The sequence below is a fragment of the Martes martes genome (genome assembly GCF_963455335.1).
Source record: "Martes martes genome assembly, chromosome: 7".
Classification (NCBI taxonomy): Eukaryota; Metazoa; Chordata; class Mammalia; order Carnivora; family Mustelidae; genus Martes; species Martes martes.
The window spans coordinates 26,803,720-26,818,079 of NC_137894.1; the positions used below are offsets into that span (position 1 = coordinate 26,803,720).

Genomic DNA, 14,360 nt, shown 5'->3' on the forward strand with positions numbered 1-14,360 from the left:
CAATACATCCTTGGCCAGATGAGCAAGGTCAATACCAACTGTGATGAGTTTGTTAACAGTATGTACTCTTGATGTGATGTGATGGAAATGATGCTTCACACCTCCGTGGTCCAACTTCCTCAAACCTATAACGCCAATCTAATTATGAGAAAAAGTCACAAAAATACCAACTGAGAAACATTTAACAGAATACCTGACCAGTGCTCCTGAAAATTGTCAAGGTCATCCAAAACAAAGGAAGTCTGAAAAACTCACACCCCAGATGAGCCTAAGGAGATATGATGACTTAATGTAATGCGGGATCTTAGATCAGAACTAAGACATTATGGAAAGACTGAGGAAATATGAATAAAGTATGGACTTTGGTTAATAATAATATACAATCCTGGTTTATTAATTATAACAACACTAATGTGAAATGTTAACAATAAAGAAAAATGGCTGTGGGATATATAGGAACTCACTGTACCATCTTTGCAATTTTTCTGTAAATCTAAAAATGTTTTAAAATAAAAGGTTTATTTAAAAAAGTGACAGTAAAAGACACTCCCTCATCAAGTTTGATATAAAAGTCCTAAGCAAAATACTAGCAAACTATATCCAACAATATATAAAGAGGATAATCTGTCATGATTGAGTTGAGACCAGGAATGCATGGCAACCTTAACATCAAACCTGATTTAAAAAAAAAAAATGGGGGGAAAAAGAAAACCCACAATCAATGTAAATTCACCACGTTAATGGAATAAAGGAGAAAAGTCACAGAAGTACTTTACTGGATACAAAGTGTTTAACAGAATTAATATCAACTCATAATAAAATCTCTTAGCAAACAAGGAATGGAAGGCAAGTTCCTTTATCTGATGAAAGCTGGCTATAAGAAACCTACAGCAAGGTGCGCCTGGGTGGTTCAGTCGGTGACACATCTGCCTTGGGCTCAGATCATGATCCTGGTGTCCTGGGATCGAGCCCTTCATCAGGCTCTCCCTGCTTAGCGGGTTGTCTGCTTTTCCCTCTCCCTCTTCTGCCCCTCCCCCTGCTTGTGCTCTCTCTCTCAAATTAAAAAAAAAAAAAAAAAGAAAGAAAAAAGAAACCTAAAGCAAACACATCAGGTGAAAGGTTGAAAGCTTTCCCTTTGAGATGAAGAACAAGACAAGGATGGCTGGTGCCTCCTATTTAATAAGTAGGGGTCTGACCCCTTGTGATTAAAAAAATAAAAATGGAAAGTTGGAACAAATAAAACTGCCATCATTTTCAGATGATGATTATATTGGTAGAAAATCCAATGGATAATTTGTTACAATTAACAAATAGTTTACCTGAAAAAAAATACAAAAAAAAGAAAAAAAATACAAAAAATAATTTTCATTCTAAATACCAATGACAAACATTTAGAAAAAACTTAAAACATTATCATCTAATACCCAAATGCTAGAAATAAAGCTAACAAAAGATGTTTAAGAGTTTTACAGATTAGAAAAGAGAAATTAAAGAGAATCTAAATAAATGGAGGGATATACCATGTTCATAAAAGGCTTAATATTCTAAATTTATCAATTCTCCCTAAAATGACCTATATATTTATTCATATCCCCATTAAAATTTTCAACAGATTTCACTGTGAGATATGAAAAAATGATTCTAAAATGTATATGAAAATACAAATAGCAAGAATAACCAAGGAACTCTTGAAAACAGAAAAGCTTACTTTACCAGACACAGAATCAGCTATAGTAATTAAGACAGAGGGGCATGAGAACAAGGATAGACCAACTGACCAATAGATTAGAACAGTGAAAAAAACACATCCATACATGAATGGTTACTTAATTGACAACAAAGGTGAGAGAGAGCGATGGAGGCAGAGTGTTTTAAAAACTAACTTCAGGGACACATGGATGGCTTGGTTAGAAGAGGGCATGACTCTTGATCTTGGGGTTGCGAGTTCAAGCCCCACGTTGGGTATAAGATTACTTAAATAAATAAATAAACTTAAAAAAAAAGGAAAAAGAAAAACTAACTTCAGGTGCACTTCAGATCTAAATGTGAAAGCCAGAATAATAAAACATTCAGAAGGTGGTGGAGAACATCTTATAACCTCAGGGTATGCAAAGTTTTCTTATAAGTACCGCGCGCTAACCGATTGCGCCATTGGAGCTCCTGCAAAGTTTTCTTAAACAAGACAAAAAAGTTCAACTATAAAAGAAAAGAAACTCAATGGCATGGAAATTATCTATTCATAAAAAAGGCATATGAAGATAGTACAGAGCTGAGGGAGCCAGAGCCAACATATGTGAGAGCAAAGAGCTTGGTGGTAACAGTTGGAAATACGAGGGCTCCTCTCTCTCAGGGTACCAGGGTTACATCTTGTTCCTCTTCTCTCCCAATCAAGAAGATATGCCCCACTCCCGGACACTTGTGAGTGCACCCCTGATCTACCCAGAGGAGCCATCAGTGCAGAGACCAGGAACCTACATTCTATTTCATTGTTCTGCTGGCAACCAAGAAAGATATAGAGGGCTGCCCTACACAGAAGCGACAACATGAAACCGTGCACTGAATTTTACTCAAGTTTTTGCCTTTGCTTTGAATGGGAAGATAGTCTGAGGCGAGAGGAAAAGAAAGCAAACTGTACCTCCACCAGGGCAAACTTCTCCTCACTGGTGTAGTTATAGCGGGTGGCACGCTCATACTCCTCAGCATTGTCGGGACAGTCCTTGTTGGAGTACTTGTCCGTTGGGTGCACAAGTTTCCATGAATACTGTTGTAGTCAGAAAGGGGGAGACAGGCACACTGAATGTAAAATGCTTACATTCTGGTCATACTGATATGACTATCACTGACATGACTATCACCAAAGTGACCAAAGCTCAGCCTTCTAATATTAGCTGCATCTGAAAATCACACACATACATGCATGCTCACACATACACGACACACACATACATTCACACATTAAGTCCATCTCCATAAAACTGCAAGACAGTCTGGCGCCATGACTTCAGGTTTAAGAAATACGTAGGGTAGGGGCGCCTGGGTGGCTCAATGGGTTAAGCCTCTGCCTTCAGCTCAGGTCATGATCTCAGAGTTCTGGGATTGAGCCCCACATCAGGCTCTCTCCTTGGTGGGGAGCCTGCTTCTTCCTCTCTCTCTCTGCCTGCCTCTCTGCCTACTTGTGATCTCTGTCAAATAAGTAAGTAAAAATCTTTTAAAAAAAAAAAAAAGAAAGAAAAGAAAAAAAAGAAACACATAGGGTAAAATGTCCTGGATATTTTGTGTTGCATATCTAAAGACTAAAAAAAAAAATCATTAAAAAAAAATCATCCTTTCCAATGATCACATACTCATCCAGCTTAGTAATTTTTATCTGGTCAAAATAAACAACAAAAGGAAAAATCTTCTATGACTTACAGGTATCCAAATCTCCAAAAAACTATTTTACCAATGCTAAACAAAAGAAACCAATGGCTGGAACTCCACAGAGAAAACATTTTTTAAAAACTGAGAATTAAAAATCATCATAATGGTACAAATTCTATCTACATGGTTTAAAAGATGAGGCCCTTTATTTGTAACACACAGAAATGAAATGTACTTTGAGCCACGTAAGAAACATTCATAGTGATACAGAATTTTTGATTCCTGGGATCAAAGATAAAAAAAAGTCAATTTGTTCTTGATCCAAAGACCGAAGTTAATGCAGAAAAAATACCAGTCAATTTCTTGGATGATTTTGGGAAAAGCACTTCTAATCAACCAGGGTAGATTTCTTCCAGATCTCCGCATTTCCAAAGAAAAACAAGTACAGAGTGCCTACCACTTCCATCACATGAGCACTCCACTGCGACAGCAGCTGCAGGCCCTGAAGTGCCAGATCAAACAGCTTCCGGTACTCAGTGTCTGTCTTCTGAGTCTCCTGGCGGCCCGACCCTGTGACAACCTAGAGCACCAGAGGAGCATCGAGAAGTCAACCTATATCTAGAAAAACCAGTTAGGCATATACCCCATGACCTAGCAATACCACCAGGAATCTACCGGAAAGGTGCATCTGCAAAATTACGAAATGATAGGGGCATAGGAGCCTTTACCACAGCAAAAGGCTGGTAACAGCAGAGCCCTGACAATGGACATTCTATAGTTCTCCGAGAATGTCTCTGCAGACTGTGCTGGAGGGATCTCTAGGACATGGTGTTAAGAGAACCATGTGCAGAGAACCTGGGTGGCTCAGTTGGTTAAGCGACTGCCTTCGGCTCAGGTCATGATCCTGGAGTCCCAGGATCGAGTCCCACATCGGGCTCCCTGCTCGGCAGGGAGTCTGCTTCTCCCACTGACCTCTCTCCTCTCATGCTCTCTCTCTCTCTCTCTCTCAAATAAATAAAATCTTAAAAAAAAAAAAAAGAGAGAACCATGTGCATAGTTACTCTTCTACTTAGCTAATAAAGGAAAACATGCCACATCATGTGCATTTGCTTATATCAAAAAATGCAAAACTTATACTTAAGAATGGTTACCTAAAGGGCAGGAAGGTGTAGGGTAGAGAGGAAAGCAGATTTCTTTGAATATACCTCCTATTGTACATCTGAGTTTGGAACCACATAAATATTTAATATAATTATGATATAAAATTAAATTATGGGACACAAGCAATCCCTAAAACTCAGAAGCAAAATGAAAGCATGAATTAAAGTGTGTACTGAATTGGGTTCATGACTGCACTGAAGAACAATGTAGTACAGGTACCTAACAATAAGCTTTTTTGATTACAGTAAGTGCCTGGCATTAAGCTTTTGATTGCTGAGGCATCCATTTCAAGGACATCCATCTAGAATAAACACAGTGCCAGCTATACAAATAGATAAAGAGCCAGGCAGCCCCATCTATGAAGCTCCCCTCTTAGAAAGCTCTGGTTGACCTAGATAACTTATCACTTGAATGACCCCACTTTAGTGCCCTAATTCCTGCTCTTATGTTTGAAATGTGCCAATGAAGAATAAGCCCATGAAATCCTATATACCCCACCCTGGGCCCCAGTAAAGGCGGAGTCCCAGATCAACATGCCTTCTCTAGCACCACTTCACTTTGTGGCTCTAGGCATGCCATGTGCCTTCCAGAATTTGTAAGTAATGATCCTTCTTTTTCCCAAAATGCCCCGATGGTTGTTGCTGAGGTACATCTTGCAAGCACAATAAGAACCACAAGGACCTGTCCAGCCACAATATTGGCTCCGCTTAGGGAAATGTCTATGGGGGCTGCCAAAGACAGATGAGTCCTTCAGGCATCACTATCAGTAGGCTGAGACCAACACAAAACAAACCACTTCAAGTGACTTTGAAAAACAATGATTTAAAAGAAGGAAGGAAGGAAGGAAGGGAAGAAAGAAAGAAAGAAAAAAAGAAAGAAAGAAAGAAAGGAACCAATGATTTGTTCTCCATCCCTAGAGGGAGAAAATCTAAGGGCAAAATTAACTTACAAAATAAATTTAAAAACAACTTTTAGTAATTATATTGTCATCATAATACTATAATGTCATATATTACAATATATAATTATATTGTTTCTAGTAATTATATTGTTATTAGTGTTGGTATTGCTATTTTAAGACTGCTAAGTGTATACTAAGATATCAAGTCAAAACATGCTGTAGTCATTAGGAACCAGGATTCTCTGCATGAAAGCCGGTGGGGGGCGGGGGGAAAGAAACAAAGTAGATGAATTTTAAAACAGTACTCCAAAAAGTTTACCTTAGCTAATGCTAGAGAATTAATTATTTGAAAAACTGATACACATAGCAACAGAATCTAGCTCTGACTCTCTCTCCTGAAGGAATCATACTGCAGAGAAAGGCTAAGCTGTTAGAGGAGGAGCTGAGGAGTGAAAGGACTAGAAGACCATCATGTTGCAGCCCTAATGAATCATATACTTGGCAGTGGACAATGGCTGTCCATCTTCAAAGATGTGTCACCAATCAACTACAGTGTATAATATCATGTGGATCCTGAGACAAATCAAGTTGGAAAAATAAAACCATCTGTGACTCAACAGAGGAAATTGAACAATGACTCTAATATTAAGGAATATCTGAATTTTTTTTTTAGGTGTGATAATGCTATTACAGTCATGTTTAGTGTTGGTGGTAGAGTGGTGAGCACAGCTGCCTTCCAGTCATATTTAAAAAGAGCCCTAGTAAAATGAAGCTTTTGGAAAAAAAAAAAAAAAAAAAAAAAAAGAGCCCCGAGCTCCATAAGACACATGGGAAACCCAAAGAAGAGGGTGGTTGGAACCTCTGATCTATATAGAGATCAGAAGCACATGAGTACAGAGTTGCTTTTGGGTGTAATGAAAATGTTCCAATAATGGACTGTGGTGGTAAACAATTCAGCGAATAAACAAAAACGTTTGAAACAAAACGTTTTTCAAACAAAAATGTTTGAAAAAAACATTTTAAATGGGCAAATTGTATGGTATGTGGATTAAATCCCCATAAACCTGTTTAAAAGTAAACTGAGCAGAGCATTCAAAGATAGATCTCTTTTTTTCTTATTAAAACTATTATCTTAATTATAAAGGTACTATAGCAGACATCAGAGGGAAAATAGATAGGAGCCGTATGTGCTGTCAGACACACCTATTTTAAGGGTAGAAATCAACTCTACATGTCGTCTGAGAGCTTCCCACAAATTCAGTTTTCAATTACATCAGCACACCCCCTGCCTCCGTCTCCACCCTGTGGGCTGTGCTGTCAGCTGGGGAGACAGTGAGACAGCACTTCCTCCTGGGGGCACCAGAGGTCTGCTTGGAGCTAGCGTGTGCTCTGAACCATTTGGACTGTCTTCCAGTCATTCTGGTTACATGATGGCTAGTGTTTGCTGGCTGGGGGATAGGGGAGCTCATCATCCTGAAATGGATGGGGCCAACACACAGAACTTTCCCCTCCAAATGTTAATGATCCTACTGAGAATCTTGAGGTACCAGATTCTCAAAGACCAGAGAGGTGTGTATGTGGTCTCAAGTCTCCAGGTCCCTCTAAGACTCTGTGTAGCACACGTACCGTGGACCACTGCCACATCCCTGACCTCGCTGCCCTGCCTGCTCACATGTGAGAAATGACATTCCCACTGCTCCCCTGCACTCAGAAAGCGCCCCCCGCCCCGTCCACCCCACACACTGGCAGGGCTGACCTGGAGCTATGTTTGGCAGGTAGGGAGAACGTGACCAGCCCAAACAAGGGCACAAAAAACCCAGCTGCCAAGCTGGAAGGAGTTAAAAAGACCCATAGCTAAGAGACGGTGCTTCCTCCTAGCCCCAACTCCAGGCCCTCCTCCTCTGGGCACCTAGGATATACCCTCCCATCCAGCCAAAGGTTCTCGCACACCTCTGGCCTTAGGCACTGGCACAGATGGGCACTGAAGGCCCACTTACCTCGCTGTTGCTGTAGCGTGCCAACTCTGAGATGAAGCGCATATGGTCCTCCCGGATCTGGATCATCTGCTCACAGATGTTGTACTGCGGGCTGCTGCTGGACGATGTGCACGTCCATCTGGCAGTGAAGGGGAAATGTGTGTTACCTGAAGAGGCGCCTGCAGAAGATTCATGCTTCACAATGCGGGGTGGCTGGGGACACAGGCATAGCAGGCACACAGGATGGCCCACTGGTCCTGCATGCTGGCCAGGACATAGAGGCTTGGCAGAACATGAATTCTCAGCAAAGAAATAGCTGGGCCAGCCCCATTCCCCTATGTCAGAGCCACTGTCCTACCTTCTCACATCTGTGTTTTGGAAAAGAACTGTAATTTCTCCTTCATCAGCCAACTACTTTCAAAAAAGCTAAGAGCTGTTGCTGCATCACCCTTGCAAGGAAGGGCCCCTTAACCCCTATCTTTATTACTCACATATGAAAACATAAGCTACAGAAGAAAACAAGTCTGCCAAAGACTCAGAAAAGTTACCCTTACGGGGAACTGAAAACTGACATTACTTGGAAGTTAGACAGTGTTGCCATAACTACTTATGTGCACAACACACCACGTCAGCAGCAAACAGATAGTCAATTTAGTGGAAAAGAAGTTTATTAACAGGGCACCAGGGTGGCTCAGTGGGTTAAGCCTCTGCCTTCCAGCTCGGGTCATGGTCTCAGGGTCCTGGGATCAAGGCCCACGTTGGGCTCTCTGCTCAGCAGGAAGCCTGCTTCCCCTCTCTCTCTGCCTGCCTCTCTGCCTACTTGTGATCTCTCTGTGTCAAATAAATAAAATTTTTAAAAAAGAAAAAAAAAGAAGCTTATTAACAATTAAAGCTGCTGGAGGTCTCAGGCAGAAAGCATGGGTTTTGGAGCTCTGACCACTGCTCCCTCACACTCAACACCAACACTCCCGCCATGTTTTTAACAAGCTGGTCCTCTTTGCTTGAAAAGAAGGGATGCAGGTTATCCCTTGTCAAAATAATGGGTACGCTGTCTTAAGCAGCATCCCTTTCTTATTTTCTGATTCAACTGTAGGATGATGCAGTGATTATGTCGGCATCACCCAAGGTGGCTCCGAGTCTACGACGAGCATCTGAGGCCCAGGCTCTATACTGGATTCTGCCCTCCATATACCTGCCACCCATGCAGGCCCCCAAAAGCATGTCTACCTCCGGCAAGGCCCTGGAGCCCAGAACTTGGCTGCTGACACTGCACCCTCTGACCACCCCTTCTGGATCCAGATGCTGGCGCAGGGCTGCTGGGCTGGGCTCTCAAAGCTGACTGCTCCGTGCTCAGGCACGTCCCAAGGTGGCTGTTAAACATACCCTTTACCACCAATTAAATGCTATTGACTCATATCAAAAAAGTCCAAATAAGAATGCAAAGCTCATTGTTTCCTGATTCTCTTACTTACTGGTTTTACCATTACCTATCATCTAGAGCTCATCTGTGTTAGGCTAGAAGCACTGTGTAAGGACATGCTATTAGAGTTGTCACACTGTTAGCCTGCAGTCAGTCACGGCAGGGGTATTTACACCACGGAAAGCAGAGCTTAAGTTGGTGATGAAGCACAAAGAGGTTTCAGTTTAATGAATGTAACTTAGAGGAGAATGAGAAATCACCTAACTGGATTTAAAGGCAGTTTTATTAAGAAATAAGCTAGGACAGGGGCGCCTGGGTGGCTCAGTGGGTTAAAGCCTCTGCCTTCCACTCAGGTCATGGTCTCGGGGTCCTGGGATCGAGCCCCGCATCGGGCTCTCTGCTCGGTGGGGAGCCTGCTTCTCCCTCTCTCTCTCTGCCTGCCTCTCTGCCTACTTGTGATTTCTGTCTGTCAAATGATTAAAAAAAACTTAAAAAAAAAAAAAAAAAGAAATAAGCTAGGACAGAGCTCAGCAAACTACAGCACAGGTCAAATACAACCTGTATTCGTATGGCCCTAGAGTCATGTAAAATGGTACTTATATTTTCATTGTTTAAAAAAAGAAAACCACAACAACAGCAAAGAAGACTATATGACAGATACCACATGTGGCCTGCAAAGGCTTAAAGCATTTAAAAAAAAAAATTTTTTTTTTTGCTGACATCTGAGTAGGCAGACTGAGATGTAACTGCATTTTTCAAAATCATGGCTGAATTGCAACTCTCGGTTGGCTACAGGTACATGGGTTTGGCAAGGGTCAACAAAAACATCCTGCAAGACTCAGCTGGCTATGTGGAATCTCCAGAAAAATATGGTACGTTTTTTATCATCTGTAATTGTGAGCCAAGGATCCTTTATGACAATGATGGGCTAGCTCTCTCTCTACAGGACCAGAAAGTAAATAAATACTTCAGAATTTCCAGGCTATATGTCTCAGTCACACAGCCATTGTCTTCTTTTTATTTATTTATTTATTTTATAAAAATCCCTTAAAAATATAAACACCATTCAAAGCAACTGAGATCTTACAAAAATAGCCCTGGGCTGGATTTGGCCCTTAGGTGATAGTTTTATAACCTCTGTGATATAAATGCAAATGTCCTCATGCCCCCAGCAGGGCTAGTTGTTAGGCATTTACCAGCACACTACTTTTAAGCTTGTATATTCTCAACTCATTCTACCCAACAGAACTCTCTGAGATGATGGAAAAGCTCTCTATCTGTGCTGTCCAACACAGTAGCCACTACCAAACATTTGAAATGTGGATGTTCTAACCAAGAAAATTAAAAAAATTTTGTAATGAATTTAAATGTAAGCAGTCACCAGTGACAAGGCCTACCATATGGGGCATTTGGTTCCAGATGGTTAAAAATGTTAAAGGTGTTCTCTCTAGATAAATAAGTGTTATAAAACCACAATGAGAACATTGCAGAATGTTCCAACTGGACAGCTCACTCTCCTCCTACCTAGATTTATTTTCCTCATAGTGGGCGCTGGTCTTGATGTATCTTGCCAGTTCTATTTGCATGTCCCCGAACAGTGGAACCACCTGGAGCTGCTATATTTAAAGAACAAAAAAAAAAAAAATAAGGTCACTATGTATGTTTAGTCACCAAATACAATCACAAGAATGAGTAATGCTGGTAATTACTATGTGCTGAATACTATCTCTATAAATCATTTACTAGAAAAAAAATTGTAAGGAACTTACATATTCACTTTAAGGACCATATACAATTGTAGAACCAATACTCATAAAACCAATTCAAATATTAAAATTAACTTACCTTGCTGCTAGACCCATGGTCATTAAAAAAAAAAAATCAATTGCATTTCTATATACTAGTACCAAACAGAAAATGAAAATCTAAAGAGAAACAATTTGGGGCACCTGGGTGGCTCAGTCAGTTAAGTGGCTGCCTTTGGCTCAGGTCATGATCCCAGAGTCCTGGGATCAAGCCCCAGGTCAGGCTCACTACTCAGTGGGGAGTCTGCTTCTACCTCTGCCCCTTTCCCCTGGTCCTTCTCTCCCTCTCAAACAAACAAATAAATAAATAATCTTAAAAAAAAAAAAAAAAGGAGAGAGAAACAATTTGTAATAGAATTTTTAAAAAAACTATAAATATGTATGAATAAATCTAACAAAATATGGCCAAGACCTCTAAACAAAAATTCTAGAGAAAGTTTTGAAGTTCTAAGTGAATGGAGAAATGTATCAGGTTCATGGATTAGAAGACTTGGTATTCTACTCCCTAAATTGAGCTATGGAATTGATCTATGGAAGCCCAAACAATATTCCAAGAAGAAAAATGGTTTATGGGTAGTGTGTATATATGTGTATGTATATGGAAATCAGCAAGCCAATTTATTTGAACAGTAAAGGGATGACACCCAAGACAATCTTGAAGAATGTAACTTGAAGGCTTTCTGATAAGCAGATCTGTTCTGTTACCAGAGAACTTGTATACACTAAGTCACCTGGATGCCCATAATGGGGAAAAGAAAAAGATCTAAAAATGTCAACCCCTGTTCCTCACATCATACATAGAGGCCGCGTTGAGAAGGAGTATAGATCTAGGTAGAAAAGGAAATGGTGCTGTTTCTAGAAGGTAATAAGAAGGAAATTCTCATAAGCCTGCCCTATACAAAGATTTCTAATAGTGGATATTAAAGGGATGTCTGGGTGGCTCAGTCAGTCAAGCATCTGACTCTTGGTTTCGGCTCAGGTCATGATCTTAGGGTCCTGGGATCAAGCCCCACCTTGGGCTCCCCACTCAGGAGGGAGTCTGCTTATCTCCCTCTCTCTCTGTCCCTCCTCCTGCTCTCACGTACTCACTTACTAAAATAAATAAATCTTTTTTAAAAAAGTAGATATTAAAGACTGATTAGTTACTAGACTACGATAAAATTAAGAACTTTTGTTCACTTAAAACACTCTTAAGAAAGTGAAAAGGAGAGCCACACAGGGCAAAATGCATGTATTTTAGAACACATGAACCCAACAAATAACATGTACCCAGAATACATAAAGAAACTTGAAATGACAACACACAAAACACTAATAGAGTGAAAAGTGACCAGGGAAATATCAACTAAAACACAAGGAAATACCAGCCAAAAATATCACAACGATGTACCACATTTCAGGATGCTCTTTCCCAAAAGAGTGACAGTGCCAAGTGTTGGTGAGGATGTGGAGTGGTGAGAATGCAAATCAGCAATTGTTAGGCTGTATCTAACACTGAAAATATATATGACTGTGGCCCCTAATCCTAGCCCTGGATATACATATGTTCAACAGAAACATGCACAGATGTGCACTAAATCAAAGCAGCATTGTTTGTGCCAGCCAAAACTCAGAAATGACCTCATGTTCATCAGAACAGAATGGATAAATAAGATGAGGTGTAATCTTAAAATGGACACCACGATGAAAACCTAAGGACTATCTATAGCTGCGGGATCTCACAGGGATGAATTTAATGAATGAGTGAAAGCAGCCAGATGCAAAAGAATACACATAGCCATGATTCCCTTTACACAAGGTTCAAACCCAGGCAAAACTGATGCAGAACAGGAGGGAGGGTGGCCACCTTTGCAGACAGAAGCCAGTGACGTCCCCCATCCCCGCTGCCTATGCCCACATTTCCAGATGTGGGTCACAGAATTTACCTCCCAAAATTCAAATTGTTTACACTTGATTAAAAAGGCTTATCTAAAAAAATGTAACTCACCTTGAAGTACTTATCGATTTTGGATAAGTTTATTCTTTTCTTGGCATCAAGTTTATAGATGTTGCTGACACTCCCATCCATCAAATATAGACCGAACCCCATGACCTGAAAATCACAAAACGACACAAAAAACTCAGCCCTGCAAGTTTAACTACCCCTAAGATCATAAATGAGAATTCACTCTTCTTTCAAAAAGCACTTTCACAAGTTCCTTATAAATAAATAGCTATCCCTTCATATGAAGCTATTCTATGTGCGTCATTTCTTGTGGCTATTTTAAAGTCCTCCCGGGCACAAACACCACCTCCACCTCTCATCAAGCAAATGCAATACTAAATGTGGATTTCCATAAACATTCATGGCCAGAGGCTCCTCTCAGATGGCACGGACACTTTCCACCGTCACAGAGTGCTCCACTAGACAGTGTCCTCCAGCACAGTGCTCTCCTGCAGGAAGGGATATTGGGCTGGCCCCACTCTTACAGGGAATGTTTTGGGCTGACAGAATACCTGGCACAAGGTCCTTCAGGGCTATTCTCCCCAAAGGTGGAAAGCAGAACAAATGCAATGGCAGAACTGGCTTCTCCTCTTTCCAGTAAGAAATGTCACTGAAAACCTCCTCAGGACACCTGGGTGGCTCAGTCAGTTAATCACTTGCCTTCAGCTCAGGTCATGATCCCGGGGTCCTGGGATTGAGTCCTGCATTGGGCTCCCTGCTCAGTGGGGAGTCTGCTTCTCCCTCTATCATTCCCCTCTGCATGTGATCTCTCTCTCTCTCCCTCTATCTCACTCAAATAAATAGGTAAAATCGAGAAAAGAAAAGAAAAAGAAAAGAAAACCTCTCCAGTATGGTGAATGGCCATGTTCTTGACCAAAAAGAGTCTACTATAATCATGGAGACACAGTATTCTTAATTCCTAAGAATCATATCCTTAACAAGCAGAACCTGAGGTAACCTCTGCTATAAGAAGCTAATGCTGAGAAAAGCCCTTGACCCCAGACCTCCTTACCCATGCGCACATTTTCCAGAGGGTGGCATATGATCCCAACTGGCACTGGGGTCAAGCCTGAGACACGGTCATAGGAATGTGTTGAGAGCCTGTAGTGCATGCTGTGGGCACCAGAGAAGATACTGTGTACACACACACACACACACACACACACACACACGGCAAGCATGAGAATAAAAAAAGGTTGGCAAAAGGATCATAATCAGGGCACAGCCTCTTCTCTCTACAGTTATGTAAGCAGTCGTGCCCACACACGTACTTTGAGAAGCATGTGTTTCTCACTGGGTGTCAGGTACATCCTATTCTCGTAGTAATCCACACACAGATTCACAATATCGGCAAGAAGCTCTTCATAGCCAGAAATCACTTCAAGCTGTTGCTGCAAAGACTGAAACACAGAGTGTGAGATCCATGCCGGGGACTGTTCCCGGGACCCCAGGCCCCAGCAATCCGTCCCATCAGCCAGAGCAGCGAGACTGGGAGCCTTACTTGTGTGATTTTGTTGTGGTTGGCCAGGAACATGGACAGATTTTGTGATTCCTGGATGGACTGTGGGTCCGCCATTTTCCGTAAAAACTGAGCAGCCCTTTGAAAGCAAAAAAAGAGTTAAACAACCAGTGTGCTTAATGACTTAAAAAAAAAAAAAAAGCAGGGAAAATACAGATTACTTTATCTGGTGATAGTTATCTGTAAAAATGTGGGTTTTAGTAGCTAGTTATAATTTCAGCCTCCTCGAGCTTG

At 41.1% G+C, this 14,360-nt stretch overlaps 1 protein-coding gene across 3 annotated transcripts in view; it reads right to left on the minus strand.

Annotated features, from left to right (window-relative positions):
• The window catches only part of CYFIP1 (cytoplasmic FMR1 interacting protein 1), a 119,991-nt gene that overhangs the window by 52,580 nt on the left and 53,051 nt on the right, over positions 1-14,360 (minus strand). For 2 of the 3 annotated variants that reach the window (XM_080809535.1, XM_080809537.1), the window contains 7 exons: positions 14,109-14,205; positions 13,879-14,007; positions 12,611-12,715; positions 10,343-10,434; positions 7,420-7,537; positions 3,818-3,940; positions 2,636-2,761 (listed from right to left, as the gene is read on the minus strand). In XM_080809535.1, coding sequence (XP_080665661.1) covers positions 2,636-2,761; positions 3,818-3,940; positions 7,420-7,537; positions 10,343-10,434; positions 12,611-12,715; positions 13,879-14,007; positions 14,109-14,205 — 790 coding nt within the window. The remainder of the gene's footprint in view (positions 1-2,635; positions 2,762-3,817; positions 3,941-7,419; positions 7,538-10,342; positions 10,435-12,610; positions 12,716-13,878; positions 14,008-14,108; positions 14,206-14,360) is intronic. The other variant, XM_080809536.1, reaches the window with a different exon arrangement.